Raw genomic sequence first — 24,427 nt, forward strand, 5'->3', positions numbered from 1 at the left:
ATGTTTGGCTTTGAAGACGGATAGACCCTGGCAGAAACAACTAAAAGAAAGCTCGAGGACAAAGATAAATGCATTGCCATTCAGAGTGCCGTTCAGGGACAAAGTCTTGATGATGACATACGCAATATCTCAAAAGAGAAACGGGAACACCTTTCTGCTGCATTACGCGATAACACTGCTAAGTGAAAGAGTTCGGGATGCCCGTGTCTTACGGGAGAAGCAAACATATGGACTTGATAAATTCATTGGTCTAGCAAGCGAAAAATGCATTCAATAGTTGCAGAGGTCATTTAAGCCGAAAACACATTTAATCTCGTAAAGAGGAAACACAATCGGCACCACATTGCAAGAAACACCTTAAAGCCTTATCAAATATGCGCATAAAGCAAACCATACCAATCTGACTTTTGCTGAATTCAGAAAAAACGTAGTTAGGTTTTTCTGTGTTTACTTCGGTTTCCTCGACCCTTTAAAGAGGCCCGTCCGTGAATGAACTGTCACGTATTCATCGAGCAGCATAACTAAAAAAATACATAAACAAAAATCATCAAAAGGCCAACTCTGGTAATTTTTATATCACTACCACGTCAGCAAATCGCGGCGCCCGGGTGTAAAGCTCCAGAGCGTCTTCGTTGCCACAGGTGTAAAATAAGGAAATGTCTAATTTTCCTATTCAACTGATACCAATCAATCCAGCAAGACTTGATGATGTCAAAATATATAATTCCGATAAACTGCGAGATTTACAGTCATTCCGATCGCGGACTTTGCACCTCAACCGTTCTTCCGATCCCGTCTTCGGCGTTCATTTTCTATAGAAATTATCGTTGCCCGGGTGTAAAATTCATCGACGCCCAGGTGTAAGCACCGGCGCCCTGTCAATACGATTGAACCCAGTGACATTGCAATGAACTCAAATGAGAGTAAAAATCACATGTGATTTTCAAATGCTATATGATTGTAGAGGACATTTCAAACTTATCTACTTTGTTTGATCATCACAATCTTTTGTTTTATAATATAAGGTGTTTTTCAAGTTGGGAGACGAGAGTCAACCACATTCTAACTAAAGACACATTTATTATGATGCTATTGTTCCATGCACGTTCCCATTTTTAGCCAACTTAGTACTGCTGTATAAATCTTCAGACACAATGGACAGGTATTAGACGGACGTCATTTCAGACTACATTGTCCCGCTGTATAAATCTTCAGACACAATGGACAGGTATTAGACGGACGTCATTTCAGACTACATTGTCCCGCTGTACAAATCTTCAGACACAATGGACAGGTATTAGACGGACGTCATTTCAGACTACAAAGTCCTGTTGTACAAATCTTCAGACACAATGGACAGGTATTAGACGATTCTTTGTCATCTGTTGTCTGTCTTATGGATCTATAAAACAATATAAAACGTATTAACCTTTGACATGGTAAACCGCAGATTTTTCCTACGTGAGAATAGAATATCCAAACTTATATTTTTATACAAAGTTTTGTTAAACAAAGGGTTGACTTGATTTGTTATCGATTTTTTATGTAGTGATACAAGAGATTGATGTTGGTATATTATTCTTTGAGATAGTATGGTCCTTTGTGATTGGGCGGTAGTTGGTCAAAATCCCTCAAGGAAGCCGCTATAGTGCGCTGACAAGGATTTTCTCAAAATAGTAACGGTGACATTGAACTTAACCCAAGAACCGTGAAACTCAAACCTGTCGGAGATATGATCCTTTATATCCCTCACGAAATGAAGCCGTCGGAGCACTGACAAACTTAGGTGTTAGGTACGTACATACGTATCATATCACGTGTCTGGGTTTCTTTGGTAATTGAGAAGTCGTCGTTACAAAATTCAACACATTTGACCCTGTGAAAATAGACGCGAGCATTTCATTTGAATAAGCTTAGTAGCCCTTCACCCCGACATGCTATCGCTCAATATCTAGGTATCCGGATCTCTTGGTGGTTATTGAGAAGTCACTGCGACCTTGACTGCAGGTCAAGATCATTCATTTGAACAAACTTGGTAGTCCTTTACCCCAGCATGCTACAGGCTTAATATAGGGTCCCTGGTAATATTAGTTATTGTAAAAAGACTCACGCCTCGAGCAGATGAGCAGATCAGCTCAAAACGAGGTCAAGGTCAAGATCTCTCCAACCTGTCGTTTCTTAAACATAATCATCATGTCCGGAGATAAAAGTATAAGTAAAAGTCCATTTCGTCCCCGATATGATTGTACAAAGACATATCAGTGAACGGAACCTTTACGTATGTGCGAGATATAGTATACTGATAGTGAACCTTTACAACTGATAATGAACCTTTACAACTGATAATGAACCTTTACAACTGATAATGAACCTTTACAACTGATAATGAACCTTTACAACTGATAATGAACCTTTACAACTGATAATGAACCTTTACAACTGATAATGAACCTTTACAACTGATAATGAACCTTTACAACTGATAATGAACCTTTACAACTGATAATGAACCTTTACAACTGATAATGAACCTTTACAACTGATAATGAACCTTTACAACTGATAATGAACCTTTACAACTGATAATGAACCTTTACAACTGATAATGAACCTTTACAACTGATAATGAACCTTTACAACTGATGATGAACCTTTACAACTGATAATGAACCTTTACAACTGATAATGAACCTTTACAACTGATAATGAACCTTTACAACTGATAATGAACCTTTACAACTGATAATGAACCTTTACAACTGATGATGAACCTTTACAACTGATAATGAACCTTTACAACTGATAATGAACCTTTACAACTGATAATGAACCTTTACAACTGATAATGAACCTTTACAACTGATGATGAACCTTTACAACTGATAATGAACCTTTACATCTGATAATGAACCTTTACAGCTGATAATGAACCTTTACATCTGGGGCCGGTTGTTCGAACGTTCATTAAATCAAACCATCATTAAAGTATCATTAAGTCTTAATGATTCATTAAATATCTAATGATAGATTAGTTAATGAATCATTAAAAATGTGTTGTTGGAAAGGTCATTTAAGGTATCATTAACAAATAAAGGTTTAATGAAGACTTAATGACGGGTCCACAATTAAACCATCATTAACTGTGGGGATTCCCTCTACCCATAATGCAACATGCGTAAACATCCCGGAGACAAGTAAACATCAAAGATGGCAAAGATGGCAAGACAAAAAAATGACTAAAACATCTTGCGACCATATGTTTGTGAATTTACCTGTAAATCAATGATAATATGTTCGTGTAATGTTTTAATGATACAAACTTTGATGGACATAGGACAATCAGGTTATTCAACCTTTAGTTATTTTACGAACATAACGAACAGGTTATATAACATTTATATTAAGCACTCTTGTTGGCCCGGATGGAATCATGGAGATGTGTGGGAGGAGACCGGAGTATACGGGGGAAAGTACGTAGTCGGGAAGGGCAGGTATCCCTATTTACCTTTTCACGTCCGATCGGGGAATCGAACCCGGTCGGCCTAGTAGAAAAACGAGTGCGATATCCACTATGCCTTCCGACCAACCTAGAATACGATTATTCTGTTTAGATATAATTTAATATCTTAATGATTACCATTTAAAAAAAAAAATATTGTAAGCTTGCCTCATTGATATGAAAATATTGTTAAAAACATGATTTCGTTCAGTATTACGAGAGATTATGTGTGGTCTGTATACCTTTATTGTCACACATTGCCTGAACGTAACTGATGGAATGATGGTATCCCTTCCGATTGACAAAAGTCGGCTCGTTCTGAGTCGGAGCCTGAATACGAGTCTGTGTTCCAGAAAAAATACACGGATACTAGCTTGTGGTTGTACTTTTCAAATGCTATAATCTTCATTATCCTGCTAAATGTGAAAACTGCATGGGAAGATATTCGAAAGAGCACAGGTCCGAACGTGTTACATTCGCTATTATGTTGCTACACTTTGTAAATGTACCTTTCTGTTTTGGATTTATTTAAACCTATTTTTATTGCCATAAATCAAAGCAAAAAGGATTGGGCAAAAGTTATAACAACATTATAAAAGCCCTTTCCCAAATAATTACAAAGGTTCAACATTTGGCAAAAAGAGAGTGTGAAAGCCATCAATTAAATATTTTTGTAACATTGTTCTCCGAAGATTCAAAATGTAAGGAAGTACAGGAAATTTTTTTATACATTTTTGAGAATTCACATAATTATTATAATTTTTAGAAATGTATATGAATTGTGACATGACGTAATGTGCAAAGTACCGTCATGTGCTTGATAGTGACGTGTTCCGTGGCACAACGTTACAAATCAACACGGCTGTTTTTTTTGTTTTTGTTTTAATTTTGTAGTACGTCATGATCTTGGTCAATGTCTGGAGAAACGTATTGAATGTTTTATCCGCAGAGAGAATGACATTTCACATATTCATACAGGTTTTCATGTTTACAGCATTACAACCATGCACGATAATGCACCTTTACAACTGATAATGAACCTTTACAACTGATGATGAACCTTTACAACTGATAATGAACCTTTACAACTGATAATGAACCTTTACAACTCCTAATGAACCTTTACAACTGATAATGAACCTTTACAACTCATAATGAACCTACAACAGAACCTTTACGTATGAGGTAAATCCACTGAGCCATACTTCAGTTTAAGGTTATTTGAACATTTATTGTTATACATCACAGTTGACACGTGTGACGTATGAGAGAGTGATACTTGTTGTAGTAAGTGTTGGTGCAGTATTGCACATGCATTCAGGATGTCCGTGGTTGAACAACTATTCTATTGTCCCTTTCGTATAGGCTATGATGAGAATGTGCCTCAGGCTATGAAATACTTTGTAGAACAATAGATATAACATATGTCTATGTCTAAAATGTTTTCCTTTGTATTGTAACTACCTTACTCTCGTGGTTTCCTTTAATAAAGTCTTGATTTTTGTAATCACAAACAAATTATCCCCATGGGTTTAGAGTTTTACTTTACTCACTGACACACACAACTCAAGGAAGGTGAATGATTTGCATGTACTCTGAGCGTGATCGGTGTAAGGAAACTTGAGGTATATTGCACGGAAACGAATTTTCTTTTTTTCAGCAACAGTGACAGTGACCTTCATCTCTGAACCTGACAAGCAATCCCGAGCAATTTGGTAAGTAAGATATGCATGAAGTTTGAGTTTGATCGGTCAAAGGTAACTTCAGTTATTGGACGGACATCTCTGTTTCGTTTCTGAGATCTGCGGTTACAGACTTTTACTAGGCTTTATATCTGTAAGCATCTATCCTTGATATGGAGTGTTAATTTGTATATGATTGTGGTAGTCTGAATGAAAGTATTTTTATGATACTGGAAGTGCGTGCGTAGCCAGAAAGAAGTTGCGAAAGATAAATCACATTTATGAGAAAACGCCACCACACATCACAGAAGTCATTCAAGACTTATATTGATGTTAAATAGTGATTAGATTGATGTCAAACATGGATTTAATGACGCCACCGACACGGACTTCGACAAAGTGATACATCTATATCGCCTTCTTTTTGCAGGTGGCACAAAAATGAGAAATCAAATATCTGATGTAGCGACCATCTTACCACAAATAGCACCAGCACCATCGCTGTTTACATTGACACAATGTGGGTCTGTCCAGCCATCGTGTGAACAGCTGGCTAGAAAACTCTCGGTTCCAGTACACGACACCAAATGCAGCCAAATTTGTCCCGAGCTCACGGCGCCCATGAAAGGCTGTCCTCCACTGAAAGATACAAATATGTTCTTGAACGAGGTCTACTGTGACGTATTCGTATTTTTCATTAAAAAGAGGCGACTGGGAGGTGAATCCATCAAAGAATCGTACAAATAACAGGATACCAGCACATCTTAATATACGTTGAAAAAAATTAGGAAAAATAACAATCTGGATAGGAAGGGCAGTTATTCAGTTAATTCAAACATTTTTTTATTTTCAATGAAATTTAAAAAGGACATCAAGAACAAGTGTATGGATAAAACATGTCATACACTTAACGGTAGACATCAGGGACTCAAGTCCACCAACAGTGTCTACTATCTGTACGTTAAACATCGGATACTCCAAGTCCACAGACAATGTCTACAACCTGTTGTCTTAAAGAATTTTACAAAAGATGCACTCAAATACAAGCTGTAGCGTACAGCTGTTTACGGGTTCGTTATAGGTACCGAGACAAATTAATAAACGTGGTATTGGAAGTATTAATACAAATGTAAATCGGATATCGCTATATCAAACAGAAATACAAAATATACTATAACGACAAATTAACGTGCATCTAATTGATCCAAGCAAATATATGCCTGTATGATGAAATGCTGGTTACTTGTTATCGACACATTACATCGTTACATCTTACAGACATATTAACGTGTATCCTTGTTATCGACACCAATCATCACTACATCATACAGACATATTAACGTGTATCCTAGCTATCGACATATTACATCATTACATCTTACAGACATATTTACGTGTATCCTAGCTATCGACACAAATCATCATTACATCATACAGACATATTTACATGTATCATAGCTTTCAACACATTACATCATTACATCTTACAGACATATTTACATGTATCCTTGTTATAGACACATTGCATCTTACAGACATATTAACGCTTATCCTAGTTTTCGATACATAACATCATTGCATCTTATAGACATATTAACGTGTATCCTAGTTACAGACACATAACATCATTACATCATACAGACATATTTACGTGTATCCTAGCTATCGACACATTGCATCATTACATCTTACAGACATATTTACTTGTATCCTAGTTATCGACACATTACATCATTACATCTTACAGACATATTTACGTGTATCCTAGTTATCGACAGATTACATCACTACATCATACAGACATATTTACTTGTATCCTAGTTATCGACACATTACATCATTACATCTTACAGACATATTAACGTGTATCCTAGTTATCGACACATAACATCACTACATCTTACAGACATATTTACGTGTATCCTTGTTATCGACACATAACATCACTACATCTTACAGACATATTTACGTGTATCCTTGTTATCGACACAAATCATCATTACATCTTACACACATATTAACGTGTATCCCAGTTATCGACACAAATCATCATTACATCTTACAGACATATAATTTATGTACATTCCATTTTCAAGACACATAACCCTTCTCACATCTGAGCTTACCTGTATCCTAGTTGTCGACACACAACAAGGGCGTCATTCGTGTCCCAGCTATGATCACACACTGTGCCCCAGATACTATTATGACATATCTGTACCCGGCCTCTGTTCGGTGTGGCTCCGTCCAATAACCTAAGGCTGTCTAGGGAGATACAATGTTAACATTTGATATATTTTAAAACCTTTTAATGACATTCATTGATTCATGGACATAACACTCATAACATAACAATTGGAGAAACATACTAATATAAGACCGCATTTGCGTTGGTAAGCTGGTGAACTCCTATTTAAAACAACGATATAAATCCCTCCGCTATTCTTCACTGACAAACTTGGGAAAAAATGCTGAACATCAAAACAAGAGAGTTAAGAGTTTCAAGTAAGAACAGTATATATTCACTGTATCCGATAATTGATGAAATTGGTAGAGCGAGGATGACAAAATATATTGCTAGTAAACGTGACCTCAATTTGGATCTCGGGGGATTCAAATACAAACTCGTATGAGAAAGAGATGACCGTTGTACGCGTATATGTAGCGCGAGGACGTGGTTCGGCTACGTACGCACGAGCCTATCCCACCATCCCCTTGGCGCGTGGTCGCGAGGGCATACTTCTAATGCCCGTGCCGCCCTTCGGAGAAAGTACAGAAGCATTTTAGCATTATTAATCAAATACCGAAGAAAATTAACACAAATAAATTTCAATGAAGACACAGTTTACATACTTGTATACTTACTTTCTGACATAACGGTACACGTGGCCGTGACTGAGGACCACTGCCCGTTAGCGTTACACGTCACGTTTACGTATTCCTCAAGGTAACAACGATCACTGTTACATTTGTAGGTGATACTGTCCCCACAGGTCCTCGAATAGGAAGTCAGGGTGGCGTGTTGAGAGGTAGGATATTCTGGACAGTCTGAATGACAGAGAAGTACCAAGACTACCGAAATAGCACCTCAAATAACAAAAGTACAAAACGACCACGAGGAATGATGAAGAAAAAGGTATAATCCAGCTGCTAGGTATTCTCTACCACAGGCGCTTACATAGAAAATGAGAATTAAAAAAGAAAAGAAAAAAAAGATACTGTTCAAAGTGATTTACACTGTACACATTACCAATGCAATATCATTTTTTTAAATTCCCATTTTCTATGCAAGCCTATGTGTTCTCTACTGGTTTTAAAGATCACGGTGGTGATCAGCGAACGACTACGCAGCTCTAATTGTCTTGATCATGTATATTCCTTAACTTACGGAGTCCTGAAATGTCATCTAGATAGTGATCACTATGATATTCACCAGTGTAAGTTAACAGAAGTAACTTGACTATGTTAGTACATATCTTGGCTAATGCTGCGTATACACTAGGCCCCGATGTCCACGATCTCCACGATTTAAGAGAATCGAGATGGAGGTCGTGGAGGGTCGTGGTCGTGGGTGTCATGGTCGTGGAGGGTTATGAGGGTCGTATCCTGCCTTGTTCTATGCCATGCTACTGTTGTATCGTTTTATTTCGAGCAATTTACGAATGAATTTAAATTGACTATTCAACATCCTCTTCATCTCGTGGACCCATGGATGTCTTTGGAGAGAATGAGAGGGTAACGTTAATTTTAACTTCAACCCTACTGTTTATATCAGATCGTGCAGCAAGCGAGGGGATCTTCCTTAAATCATGGATATAAATCGTAGAAGATCTTACTGAACTTCATGAACGTGAGAGATTTCAGTAGAACAGAGCAGAACGTGACCGAACGTTAACGCATATCATGGTGGTCGTAGGAGAACGTGCGGGGACGTGGTGGAAATCATGGCAGTTATTGACTTTATAATTGGGTTGACTTCGTAACAAAACGTAACAGTTTGAGAGCGTAGGGAAACGTAGCAAAACATAGAAAACAAATATCGAATGGGAAAAAAATTTTGGAGCTCCAAACTTTTTAGGAATCGTGGAGATCATGGAGATCGTGGCCTAGTGTAAACGCAGCATAACCGTGGACTTTGCTCTTGACATGCAATTTGTTAAGCTGCTTGTTAATGTTTCAAAACTTTCAAAATTACACTGCTCAAAATAACAATGCCGTTATGCTAACAAGTACAAAAAGACACAACTGTTATGAATGATGCTTCAGAAAGTAAACCATTTGACGCGATATCAGTCAGAAAATATTTATCTTTGAGGAAATATTGCTCCTGTGAGATTCGTAATAAACATGTTTTACTGTACTTCGAAATAAGAGGTTTGTTTCGGGTGAAGTTAACTTAGATTCAAAAGACACAATCAGAAAACTTCAGCACATTCCGTAAATGTGAAAACATATTCTCGTTAACGGATGTTCCATATGTTAGCGATTGTCAATAGACACTGGTCTGGACAGTGAAACACAAAGGCACAACGACAATACAAGATCCATACAACAGGTATTATCAATGTCAATAGATTTTCGTATATCTCAAACATTATAATTATATGCAACACGTTTCAGTATGGTGGTTCATTAATGCTATTTTAGCTTTTTGGCCCTCCAGATAACATGCTCCGTATCTTATGTCATTCGACATTTGCGAGAATTGAAGAAATTTTGTCTCCCGTTCACTCTTGCACACCTGGACTATTTTGCTTCAGGCATATGATGTTTGCTCTCTTTTCAGAAGAGACATTGTCTCTCTAATTCTCGCAAATGTTGAATGACAATAAATACCGAGCGGCAAAAACGCATCAAAACTAATGTAAAAAAGTGCCAAAACATGCGAAAATGCAAAATTTTACCTTGACGAAAATGAAACTAATTAGCCGACATATTTCCGTGCCTAACTAATCCAACACTGTTGTAATATACGGACATCTATTGACATACTTCATACATACATTTTTTCACGTTGGAATGCCCCGTGTTCTTTAAAGGAACACACCTGTCAAGGTCTTCGATGGCCACATTTGCACACGGCCCAAGCTTATCCTACAAGTTTAACACATTTGACATGCATATCATTATGAAGATAATTACACAGTGGAAAGCAGTTTATCTTTAAGGGAGGGAGATCAGGCACCACAATTATATCGACTTTGAGTATTTAACCCTACAAGAGAAGTGACCAAATGAACTTAATAACAAAACAGATTTGCAAGCACATCGACAAACTATCATCACCGTCTGAGGAGCAGCTACTCTTCAGATTACTGAGAGAAAAGAATTAGGCGTTTCCGAAGGACGTCGTATTTTATCAAAAAGCAACAAGGTCGGAAGTTATACCTGCATAATCCAGAAAATCTCTTTAAAATTTGTAGACATCAAGCGAATATCACTAAATTCGGGGACCCTTAAATGAGCCGTATGTGGGAAACAATAACTTCTCTGTCCAGAAACAGTTTGCAATGGAAATCGAAATAAACTACTGATGCAATAAAAACAAGAGGATATCGAAGTGAATACAAAACCAGTATGCTAAAAGTGCTCTGTCCGTCATAGAGGGGGAGTCAGTATTAAAAAAATGCGATATCACCTTATTAAATGAACAAACATGATTATAGTGCTACATTGGTATCTGATTGATAAACTTTAGATATCCCCAAGCCTCGTATGTAATTAATAAAGAAGCACATCTAACATTTGAACCGTAACACAATCAGTATATACATGAATAGTTCCAGTAGTGAGATATGTATATCTAAATAGCAATTGTAGTGACATGTATATAAATAGTAACTGTGGTGACATGTATATAAATAGTAATTGTAGTGACATGTATATAAATAGTAACTGTAGTGACATGTATATAAATAGTAACTGTGGTGACATGTATATAAATAGTAACTGTAGTGACATGTATATAAATAGTAACTGTAGTGACATGTATATAAATAGTAACTGTAGTGACATGTATATAAATAGTAACTGTAGTGACACTGTATATAAATAGTAACTGTGGTGACATGTATATAAATAGTAACTGTAGTGACATGTATATAAATAGTAACTGTAGTGACATGTATATAAATAGTAACTGTGGTGACATGTATATAAATAGTAACTGTAGTGACATGTATATAAATAGTAACTGTGGTGACATGTATATAAATAGTAACTCCAGTGACATTTATATAAATAGTAACTGTAGTCACATGTATATAAATAGTAACTGTTGTGACATGAATATAAGTAGTAACTGTAGTGACATGTATATAAATAGTAACTGTAGTGACATGTATATAAATAGTAACTGTGGTGACATGTATATAAATAGAAACTGTAGTGACATGTATATAAATAGTAACTGTAGTGACATGTTAATAAAAAGTAACTGTGGTGACGTGTATATAAATAGTAACTGTAGTGACGTGTATATATATTGTAACTGTAGTGACGTGTATATAAATAGTAACTGTATATAAATAGTAACTGTGGCGACATGTATTTAAATAGTAACTGTAGTGACATGTATATAAATAGTAACTGTAGTGACATGTATATAAATAGTAACTGTAGTGATATGTATATAAATAGTAACTGTGGTGACATGTATAATAGTAACTGTAGTGACATTTATATTAATAGTAACTGTGGTGACATGTATATAAATAGTAACTGTAGTGACATGTATATAAATAGAAACTGTAGTGACATGTATATAACTAGTAACTGTAGTGACATGTATATAAATAGTAACTGTAGTGACATGTATATAAATAGTAACTGTAGTGACATGTATATAAATAGTAACTGTAGTGACGTGTATATAAATAGTAACTGTATATAAATAGTAACTGTGGTGACATGTATATAAATAGTAACTGTAGTGACACGTATATAAATAGTAACTGTAGTGACATGTATATAAATAGTAACTGTAGTGACATTTATATAAATAGTAATTGTAGTGATATGTTAATAGGAACTATGGTAAGTCCTCGATGTCAATAACACTTACATTAACAAATGTGAAATTAGATGTGGATATCCACCCTTCGGAATCTCCTACAGCAGTTGCAGATGCCTCGACAAGCTCACAAGTGAGGGATTCCCTGTGGTAGTTGATAGCCACACATCGTCTCTCTAGGACACACATCTTTCCGCACTGAAGTGGACCGTAAGGTTTCGCTTCGAAATACGCAGCCTTTCTCGAGTCGTCGTCAAAGTGATGAGAGTATATAATGCACGACTGGACGATGTATGTCCAAAACGCTATGACTACAACACTGTAACATACAAGGTATTGTTTTGTTTATCAATTTAAAAATAAAAGTTATATCAAGAGATTAATAACAAAGATTATATAATAATCACTAATCTAATGACGCTAACCCTTAAATAACACCTGGTCTAAGTCTCGTCTTTGTACCATTTCAAGGTACCCTTCCCTCTTTCCTACTGTCCTGTTATAACAACTATTTGTCATTTGTCTCCCATTTTCCCCTTTCCTCTGTCTGTCTGTCTGTCTGTCTGTCTGTCTGTCATATATCCATTCCTATCGACTTCCTGTCTTCCCTGCCCTACTCAATTATATCCCCTATCCGTCCTGTCAAAGGTATGTTTCCTTTAATGATTTTATATCAATGATATATAAATAAGCAAATGCTAAGGAATATTTTTTTTTGAATACACGAGAGGAAGTGATGTTGTCTTGTTGTTGGGTAACCACCGTAAATAATTAGCTAAAAGCATTAGCTGTTTGTCTGTTATATCACCTTAATAAAAAAGCATATTTAAACACGCGTCTCCATGTCCTTTTATTAATTGATACTAATTATCATGGTATTACGTGACATCCTGTTATATCCTGTTGTATATTGATCGTCAGCAAAAAGAGGTCTCGTTACAGGACATTTATCTAAAATATTCATTATGGATATTAAAAAAACCTGTAGCATATGCATTTGGAAAAATGCTTATTTGTAACAGAAACATCGATCGCAAACTTGCTAACGACTGAACACTGACGATCACCAATATCGTCACCTGCATTAACACTAGATAATAGGTTCGCAGAGATCCTCTGGGAGAGATCGGACAGTTCAGCACTGGGACGAAAGTGTAAATATAGATGTCAAACTGTCAGGACGTATCTTTTGTCCCAAGAACAAGGGGGACCGATATTAATTTACCCATTCCGGTCCTAAAAGGATGTTAAGACGGGTGTTGTCACCTTGATATTGGTTGATATTGGTAATGTCTTATAAATACAAGATACTCTTGTTTGGTCTATATGCTATTTTAAACTAAGGGAGTTGTTGATTGTTACTCTCAAGTCTTTTCCTCTTATAGAATCTTAGCTAGTGGCAAACTGGCAGTTTTATACCCGTCCTCATATGACCCCGACTAGTGACTACTTGACACCAGTCTTCATATGACCATGGCTAGTGACTATTTGACACCTGTCCTAATATGACATTGACTAGTGACGAATTGACACCCGTCCGCATATGCCCCTGACTAGTGACTACTTGACAACCGTCCTCATATGCCCCTGACTAGTGACTACTTGACACCCGTCCTCATATGACCATGGCTGTTGGTGACGGATTGATACCCGTCCGCATATGCCCCTGACTAGTGACTACTTGACACCCGTCCTCATATAATAATACATGTACTATCATGATATCGATGTGTCTAAAACTATGAAGCTAGTACTATCATGGTGTGGGTGTGTCTAAAACTATGAAGCTAGTACTATCATGGTGTGGGTGTGTCTAAAACTATGAAGCTAGTACTATCATGGTGTGGGTGTGTCTAAAACTATGAAGCCAGTACTATCATGGTGTGGGTGTGTCTAAAACTATGAAGCTAGTACTATCATGGTGTGGGTGTGTCTAAAAATACTAAGCCAGTACTAGCAAGATATCGCCAATTAAAGATTCAATATTGACGTAATGCGAAAAGTCGGTTTTATTACCAAAGACATGTAGATACTAGTCAATACCTACTAAACGTGTTATTGACTATTATCCACTGAATTCTATCCATTATATACAAAATTATGAAATATTACAAGTATCATCCTTTGTTTTGTTCTTTTCGTTAGCTTCATTTCATTTCATGGAAATAAATTGAAAGAAAAAATTGAATGACCTTTTCACGAAAGTTTGTAAATGTAATTTTGATCGCAAGAGTAAATTAACGATAACGGTGGTTTTCACAAAAGAGTTTAAGGAAACAATCAGTGCAAAAAAATCATCGCAAGTCTACTAGAAAACACAACCAACTCCTAAGTGTAAAATTTTACTCTTACGATTGAACAATGTCATCGTAAGTGTGAGTCTTAAGAGTAAAATAAAGACGTTAACAATTGCGCATTAGTCCTAACGCATTAGTCCTAGCCCCTTAACTCCCAACCACGTCAATAAAATGTCGCCTGCCTGCCTGCCTGCCTGCCTGCTTGTCTGTCTGTCTGTCTGTCTGTCCATTCCTATAGACTTCCTGTCTTCCCTGCCCTACTCAATTATATCCCCTATCCGTCCTGTCAGAGGTATGTTTCCTTTAATGATTTTATATCAATGATATATAAATAAGCAAATGCTAAGGAATATTTCTTGAAATACACGAGAGGAAGTGATGTTGTCTTGTTGTTGGGTAACTACCATAAATAATTAGCTAAAAGCATCAGATGTTTGTCTGTTATATCACCTAATAAAAAAGCATATTTAAACACGCGTCTCCATGTCCTTTTATTTATTGATACTAATATCATGGTATTACGTGACATCCTGTTATATCCTGTTGTATATTGATCGTCAGCAAAAAGAGGTCTCGTTACAGGACATTTATCTAAAATATTCATTATGGATATTAAAAAAACCTGTAGCATATGCATTTGGAAAAATGCTTATTTGTAATAGAAACATCGATCGCAAACTTGCTAACGACTGAACACTGACGATCACCAATATCGTCACCTGCATTAACACTAGATAATAGGTTGCGCAGAGATCCTCTGGGAGAGATCGGACAGTTCACTATTCAGCACTGGGACGAAAGTGTAAATATAGATGTCAAACTGTCAGGACGTATCTTTTGTCCCAAGAACAAGGGGACCGATAATACTTTACCCATTCCGGTCCTAAAACGATGTTAAGACGGGTGTTGTCACCTTGAAATTGGTTGATATTGGTAATAATACAAGATACTCTTGTTTGGTCTATATCACAGGCGCTTGCATAGAAAATATAACTTTCAATTTTTTTTTGATATGACAGTGGTATGTGTAATCTGTTAAGCTGAAGGTTGGCAACAACGCCACGAGCGAAACGGCACCCCATATCACTTCAATCGACTAAAAAACACATGTATTCAAACTGATACGGTGCACACTATATACTACCGTCATCAGGAAATATTCATCTTTAACCTACCGTGTCACTCAATACGAATTGTTACATCCAAAACACAATAATCCGTGAAAACATCGCCGAATTCCTCGCTCTGAACGCCATTTTTTAAACGGCTCCCTCAGCCTGTCCAGATTCTTCATTTACATACGAAGTTGAAAGGTCATGTGATTGTATAATCGTCAGCCGCCAGGCGCACTTTTCGGGGTCATCTCGGCATACTTTATTTTACATGTGCATGTACAGGACGTCGTTTGCGAGATCACGGACTAATAAGATAGCATGTTTTAATGCCAGTGATGAGATCGTCCTTTTCTTTTCTTCAACTGCATCATTTCGGTAGTTGTTGAACTTCGTTTTGAAATCGAAAGATTGCATGTAACGGTGCTCAGTAACTTGTTCAAGACAGGACCGGGGCATTATCAAGTATACCATGAACTAGCAGTATCAGTTGAAATTTTTCGAAGTTAAAATTTGGATTGGGTAATAGCTGATAGTTGTTTGATATTTTGTTTTTTATTGAACTTGCCATCTATTTAGGGTTATGCCTATCTTCAAATTAAAAAAGAAATGGACCACTACACGACAAGTTAAAAATATATAGACCACACACAATACATGTATCGGTAAGAATAATAGGTTATTCTGGGTGTTCTGGCGTTAGCCCTAAATACTATAAAATTCTGGCGTTGACACAAAATAACTACTACTACCCCTCAAGTATTCTCTTTTCTTTCTCATTTAAATTCAGTTTCTTTACTCTGTAAGCACTTCAGCCAGTTGATCATCATTATTAGAGTAGCGTTGGATGTTTACACACTCAATTAATCAGATAATTCATCAATAACTTAAATATTATATATGCGATGTAAAGTGGAATTACATAGATAATCAGTATTACGAAGAATACTTTACAATACTAGAAACTCTTTGACATTGTCACTGGCGGATTTAAAGCTCCCCCAAACCCCCACTCCCACCCCCTAAAATTGTCAAAGTAAGGGTATCTTAAAAAAAGAATTGCAGTATCAATCGGCGAAATGATAGTATACAATCATTAAAAAAATATCTCTCATATACTTGTTTTTATAAAATACACCAGGTATGAATCTATCGTGAAATACACTAGAATGCAGGATTTTGCATTTACCTGCTAATTTTTTTAGGGGGATTACCCCCGAATTTCTGGCAAGCATTAAATCTAACATTGTGGGAAATGAAAATAAATTGAAGATGGATCATCGATATCACAACGTACAAATCGTTTGGCAGGTCTGAAGTATGATCTTCGTATTTGACGATGACATGATATTTGTAAAATGCGTAGAAAGAAATGAACAGGTCTGAAGTAAGTAATGTTGGTACACATGTATACGTTCCGGTAACCTGATGACAGTCTTATTCGTGATTCACTTTTCTTTTTGTTCGTCAAGATTTCAGTAAACTGACAAAAGTAAATCTATAAATAAGCATGTTGTTCTACCTTTGTGACAAAAGTATGCGAATCAATTTCCCATTTTTTATTTTTTTTTTATTTTCAAGTATAAATTGTCTAGACCTACTACGTGATCGTGATTGCAGAATAGGCATTCTTGACTTCGTTTGCTTTTCCTGTGTACTGTCATATACGGTGCATGGTACTCTCACGTTCAAAATGATCAATGATTTATGATTATAAATCATCATTCATTGACGAAACTTTTCAAATAATCGTAAATTAGACGAAACTCTTCAGCGAGCCGTTTTCCGGACAAAATGCATGCGGAGATGACCCCGAAAAGTGCATCCGACGACTGACGATTATATAATCGCATAACCTTTCAACCCCGTATGTAAATGAAGAATCTGGACAGGCTCAGGGAGCCGTTTGAAAAAATGGCGTTCAGAGCGAGGAATTCGGCGATATTTTCACGGATGATTGTGTTTTGGATGTAACAATTCGTATTGAGTGACACGGTAGGTTAAAGATGAATGTTTCCTGATGACGGTAGTATATAGTATGCACCGTGTCAGTTTGAATAAATGTGTTTTTTAGTCGATTGAAGTGAGATGGGGTGCCGTTTCGCTCGTGGCGTTGTTGCCAACCTTCAGCTTAACAGATTACACATACCACTGGCATATCAAAAAAAAATTTTTTTTATTGAAAGTCATATTTTCTATGCAAGCGCCTGTGGTCTATATGCTATTTTAAACTAAGGGAGTTGTTGATTGTTACTCTCAAGTCTTTTCCTCTTATAGAATCTTAGCCAGTGGTAAACTGGCAGTTTTATACCCGTCCTCATATGACCCCGACTAGTGACTACTTGACACCAGTCTTCATATGACCATGGCTAGTGACTATTTGACACCTGTCCTAATATGACATTGACTAGTGACGAATTGACACCCGTCCGCATATGCCCCTGAATAGTGACTACTTGACACCCGTCCTCATGTGACCCTGACTAATTGACACCCGTCCGCATATGACCCTGACTAGTGACTAATTGACACCCGTCCTCATATGACCCTGACTAGTGACTACTTGACACCCGTCCTCATATAGTACTATCATGGTGTCGTGTGTCTAAAACTATGAAGCTAGTACTATCATGGTGTGGGTGTGTCTAAAACTATGAAGCTAGTACTATCATGGTGTGGGTGTGTCTAAAACTATGAAGCTAGTACTATCATGGTGTGGGTGTGTCTAAAACTATGAAGCTGGTACTATCATGGTGTGGGTGTGTCTAAAACTATGAAGCTAGTACTATCATGGTGTGGGTGTGTCTAAAAATACTAAGCCAGTACTAGCAAGATATCGCCAATTAAAGATTCAATATTGACGTAATGCGAAATGTCGGTTTTAATACCAAAGACAAGTAGATACTAGTCAATACCTACTAAACGTGTTATTGACTATTATCCACTGAATTCTATCCATTATATACAAAATTATGAAATATTACAAGTATCATCCTTTGTTTTGTTCTTTTCGTTAGCTTCATTTTATTTCATGGAAATAAATTGAATGAAAAAATTGAATGACCTTTTCACGAAAGTTTGTAAATGTAATTTTGATCGCAAGAGTAAATTAACGATAACGGTGGTTTTCACAAAAGAGCTTAAGAAAAGAATCAGTGCAAAAAAAATCATCGCAAGTCTACTAGAAAACACAACCAACTCCTAAGTGTAAAATTTTACTCTTACGATTGAACAATGTCATCGTAAGTGTGAGTCTTAAGAGTAAAATAAAGACGTTAACAATTCCGCATTAGTCCTAACGCATTAGTCCTAACCCCTTAACTCCCAACCACGTCAATAACATGTCGGTGATAAAGAAATGGTCGTATTCCTCTCATTTTTTAAGCTACCGAGATACCGAATATACCTAGTAAAACAGAAAAAAGATAATTCAACAACATTTGTTGACGTCTTGTCTCAACCGGCGTAAACGTCCAAGCGCGGACTCGATTTTGAACATTAATTAAAACATAGCGAAAAATAAAACCTGTAATTCACAATAGTGGTACGTATTATTCTCAATTGTATGTTTATATATTTCATCATTTCCCAGGAATCCTAGCAAAAATAATGTAGTTTTTTTTGTAAAGAAAGTACATGTGATGTATCGTTCTACAATGTAAGCAACACAAAAAGATAAATTGTAATGATTTTCATATACAAAATAGTAATACATTATATATACAGTTGGAGCCAAGAAAAAATACAGAATCTACTATATACACTATCATTTATAACGTACTCAGAAATGATCCAAATTTTCCAGAAATCCGCAATATTTGAACGAAACACCACAGTAACTTGAAGTCATGCAAGAGCGAGTTGATAACACAAGCAACTGCTCGAATGCGATTGACAGCAAATTGCAACTTTTTGCCGTTTTCATAACACAATATAAATGGTCTAGGTTTCATCAGAAAACATTGCTACAAGATGAATTAAGTAATAACATATATTTTGATATCTATGATAACAGAAATAGACATAAATAAAGCTGACGACAGCAAAAGCTATTTATAGTAGTCTGGTATTTCCTAGATGATCACTTTCGGTTACTAAATGTGCCTGGTGCCGATTGTTTTCGTGGATCTCACATATTACCGATTCAAATCGTCACCCAAACAATATGCAGTGACCACTGTCAACTAACAAACTGAGAAGTGATACAAACAGTGTGAATGGACAACAAGAAGGCAAAACAGTCAAATGTGCTCAGATATCAAATTAAATATAACTACATATATTTATAATAGTAAAACACTTCATAGCGAAGAGTAATTAATTATGAGACTTACGAAAAGAGTTAATTTGGGTTCCAGTTTTCCGAAAAGGCAATCTTGAAATGAGCTTAAAGTCTGAAATCTAACAGTAAACGCTCGTCCTTTTATACCCCCATGGTGATCAATAACCAATAAAAACATCGTATATCGACCCAAGATATAAAATAAACATCGGTGTTTATTTTACGAACACCGACATTCATAATTTCCCGCTATCCGTCAGGCTAAACCCCTATGCCGGAAATACGTAATACCTCTCGCTCTCCCGCACATGCGTACTCTCACAACAATGGTAGCTTCCGAAACATCACACTCTCGGTAACTAACGCTGAAACACACACAACTGCTCCAACTCATTCAAACAAATCGATTCATACCAAAGCCTTTCAACTGTACATTCTATCCTAGCGGCGCAGCGCAATCACAAACTGACACAAATCTCGCACAAACACCACTACCAATCGCCACACGTGAAAGTACACAAAACTATCACACTGTACAACACTCGCATCTCGCTACTTCTCTGCCATTGTCGACGAATCAAACAATCATCGATAATAAATATGATACGATACAATGGTTTGAAATCTAATTATTATTTACGTGATCACCATGGGACATGGAGATAAATATAATAAAACATATAAACAATAACAAGCTGACTTCGTTACAATCTTGTATCTTCTTTCAACACTTATTATTCGCCTGGTTGGTTATGTTGAGGGAAAAAATATATACATATATAAAAAAATTGAGATTTCTTATTCGAAACTAGGTAATATTGATGTTGCTGTACCACAAGGTTCTATACTCTTCTCTTCTTATTATATTAATGATATTACTGATGTAATTGATTCCGCCTCTAGGTTATTAAAAACACCTTTACTTTTTTCCCTGCCTTTTCGAGCCACTAAATAGAACTCCTGCTCCCAACAAAGACCTTGAATCTTTAAATCTGTGGACTTAATCTTCAAAAGACAGACGTTCTCTCTATTTCAAATTCTATCAATATCGATGAAGATTTGATGGTGGGAAATAGTAAAGTCATGTTGAGGCAGTTTATATTTCAGTCATAAAAAATATAAATGTCTTACGTAAACTTAGATATATGTTGAAAAGATATTCACATTTAAAGATATATAAAACTTTAATTTTACAAGTTTTTTTTAATTTGCCTGTGAATTGTGGAATGGTTCTTACAAATCTGAGAAGTTAGAAAAAGCACAAAGAGAGGCGGCTCGAGTTATAACTGAACTACCTTTGTATGCAAGTAATATGATTAATTATATTTTGAAACAGATTAAGAAACTGTCAGAAAGAAGAAAAAGGCGCAAATTGAGTGTGTTATATGAAATGAAAAATTATTTAATCCCCAGCTACTTATCGGTCCTTTTGCCGAAATCCATGGGTGACAAAAACCGGTACAACTTACGAAATCAACATAATTATAATATTCCTTCTTTCAGACTTTTGTCAAGTTCATCCTTTCTGCCATCAAGTTTACGTCTTTGGAATTCATTATAGAATGACATAAAAGCACTATCCTTAAATACTTTCAAATCTGCTATATCCGGTGTCGCCTCGCCTACCTTATCTTAATTTTGACGACTGGAATGTAAATACTTTACCAGTCTAGCTCTTTGAAATACGATTTGTTCCGTGTAACTGTGGATATTCCTGTGAGGATGTAAGCTTTATACTGCAGCACGAACAACACTTTTTCAAAACACTAGGTCGTTAAATGTATCTAGTGAATCTACTTATTTTTATTTGGAAATGAAAATCTGTTCGTAGACATTAATTAATGCAGAAGTATTCAGACACGTGCAAATTATCATCAAATACAACAATAGGTTCTGAGTAAAATGCGTTAATTGTATATTATGATCTGTATTGTATTAGAGGAAAAATCGTTAATAAGTTGAGAAAAAAATTCCTCTGCTACCTTTTGGAGCAATACATATGTTTAAATCAAATCTATCAAAGTCTCGTTTTGTGTTGACAAAATTTTGTCCTCGAAATCGAAATCACGGAGACAAGACAGAAAAGGTATGTAAATATCGTAGGTAGGAAAACAGGGACACTACTTCATGAAGACACGGAATGGGAAATTGGAACAATCATACGTATCATACAGCTCTGTTTACGCTGTTAATTATTTATAAAGATCGAGGTAAGCGGCTGATGTTGGACAGTCTGTCCTTGATATCGTTAAAACTCCAAATCATTGTCAACATGAATGATAAGTCTTGTGTTTCCCTTTTCCCGTCTATTATACATTATTTTTTTTGTCCTAAGACATAGCTAACCATGGTATCGTTTAATATTTTATATTGCTGAGTGAGGGTCGGGTTCCGATCAAATTGTTATATATCTTTTATACATCATTAAACATTCATTGTATACTTTATTGTAATGGGTACTTGTTGTATTAATAAATGGTGTAGATAAGCGGAGAGAAACACAGTCTCCGCAATAATTGTGTTTTGACGTGTACACTTGAAAGTCGATATGACTGAATTATTTTGGTTATATGTTTGTTTTAAATGTTGTGATGAGGTCTTTCTTAAACATTATTATTTTTTTTTTAGTTTTACTAGCGAGTCCTCAAAGACGACTAAACAACTGCGTGATGTCCATGGTGTTACTAGCGAGTCCTAGAAGAAAGAAACAGTCGTAAATGCAGGGTTGCCACCCTCTAGAGATGCCCAATGGGATATCTCCCACAAAGGGATTGTTAAAAATGGGAGATTTGACGCGACGACATTTTAACGACTTAAAATTGTTTTCGTGCAATGATTTACATCATAAAGTACACATAATTGTTAAATAGTCTAGGGATAAAGAATTAAATTCTTAAAAAAAATACACATCTAGATGCCATCATACGGTATGATGCCAATAATATTACTTGCGAGTCATAGATTGACGAAGCAGCCGTGTAATGTCAGTAGTATTACTGGTATTACTGGCGAGTCATAGATTGACGAAGCAGCCGTGTAATGTCAGTAGTATTACTGGTATTACTGGCGAGTCATAGATTGACGAAGCAGCCGTGTAATGTCAGTAGTATTACTGGTATTACTGGCGAGTCATAGATTGTCGGAACAGTCATGTGATATCAGTAGTATTATTACCGAGTCATAGATTGTTGGAACAGTCACGTGATATCAGTAGTTTTACTGGCGTGTCCTAAAATTGTCGGAACAGTCATGTGATATCAGTAGTATTATTACCGAGTCATAGATTGTTGGAACAGTCATGTGATATCAGTAGTTTTACTGGCGTGTCCTAAAATTGTCGGGACAGTCGTGTGATATCATTAGTATTTAATAGCCACGTGTGCTGAAGATATGGTCATATAATATGTCCCGTATAACAAGACAGCTATGTGATAAACGTATTGGAGCACATTTCTGCACCGCTTATAAAAGAGCATTGCATACATTATTTTCATGACGAAAAAGAAAATCTAAAAGACCACGACACATCATTATTATTCAGAAATCAGAGCAATATACTTAAATTGTCCAATAAGAATTTTGCTGTATCAACATTTATAAAATCAGCTTACTTTTGTCTAGAATGGTAACAGAGACAAAACATATGGGTGAGGTGAGTAACTTTTATGAGTTATTCTGTGATTAGAGTTGTACATTGTATGCAATGATCGAAAGAGGTTGATAAACTATTGAAATTAATGTTTTAAATTAGCTTTCCTTTGACATGCGAGTGGAATAAAATGAGCGAGAAAGGTTGATACCGTTTTAAGATTGATGTTTAAAATGATCTTACCTGGTGAAGATGAGCCTTACGATCTGTATGACTGGGAATATCGCCATTTGATGTAACTACACACGCATTATAATATGCTGTACAGGAAAACAGATCAGAAAACCTTGTATGTGTTACTCTTAATAACCAGTATCATCGGTCCAGCTTAAGTGACATGCGCGCATAGTGTTCATTACAAATGAATATTCATCAGTAGTAAGTGCTAATCGAGAGCATCGCTTTATTGCAGCACGTGTCGGTATATTGGACATGCATAATTTAAATTGACATTATATATATAATGCAACATACTCTACAAAATATACCTCGGTGCGTGTCATATCAATGAGTCGCCCACGAGCATTTTTTAATGAGACTGAATACTTTATTAGAACGAAGAGGTATGCTACTGTTTCTGACTGATAACGTGTCTATAATGATACCTACATTGTAAACGAATTTTGAAACATAAATAAAGTCATAAGTAGATATAATTACATGTACCGTCATTAGTAGGACTAACCACATATATCGTCATTAGTAGGACTAACCACATATATCGTCATAAGTAGGTATAATTTCATGTACTGTCATTAGTAGGACTAACCACATGTACTGTCATTAGTAGGACTAACTACATGTACAGTCATTAGTAGGACTAACTACATGTACAGTCATTAGAAGGACTAACTACACGTATCGTCATTAGTAGGACTAACTACATGCACAGCC

At 36.1% G+C, this 24,427-nt stretch overlaps 1 protein-coding gene across 2 annotated transcripts in view; it reads right to left on the minus strand.

Moving 5' to 3' along the window:
- LOC117337978 (scavenger receptor cysteine-rich domain superfamily protein-like) overlaps positions 1–23,831 on the minus strand; it is a 29,663-nt gene extending 5,832 nt beyond the window's left edge. The window contains exons 1-7 of one of the 2 annotated variants that reach the window (XM_033899137.1): positions 23,717–23,831; positions 12,245–12,512; positions 10,185–10,275; positions 8,047–8,229; positions 7,308–7,446; positions 5,660–5,820; positions 416–1,402 (exon numbers count right to left, since the gene is read on the minus strand). In XM_033899137.1, coding sequence (XP_033755028.1) covers positions 1,395–1,402; positions 5,660–5,820; positions 7,308–7,446; positions 8,047–8,229; positions 10,185–10,275; positions 12,245–12,512; positions 23,717–23,763 — 897 coding nt within the window. In that variant the 5' untranslated portion in view covers positions 23,764–23,831 and the 3' untranslated portion in view covers positions 416–1,394. Of the gene's footprint in view, positions 1–415; positions 1,403–5,659; positions 5,821–7,307; positions 7,447–8,046; positions 8,230–10,184; positions 10,276–12,244; positions 12,513–23,716 lie in introns of those variants that run through there. The other variant, XM_033899136.1, reaches the window with a different exon arrangement.
- Between the last annotated feature and the right edge of the window lie 596 nt (positions 23,832–24,427).

This window comes from Pecten maximus, chromosome 11 (assembly GCF_902652985.1).
Source record: "Pecten maximus chromosome 11, xPecMax1.1, whole genome shotgun sequence".
In the NCBI taxonomy this organism is placed as follows: Eukaryota; Metazoa; Mollusca; class Bivalvia; order Pectinida; family Pectinidae; genus Pecten; species Pecten maximus.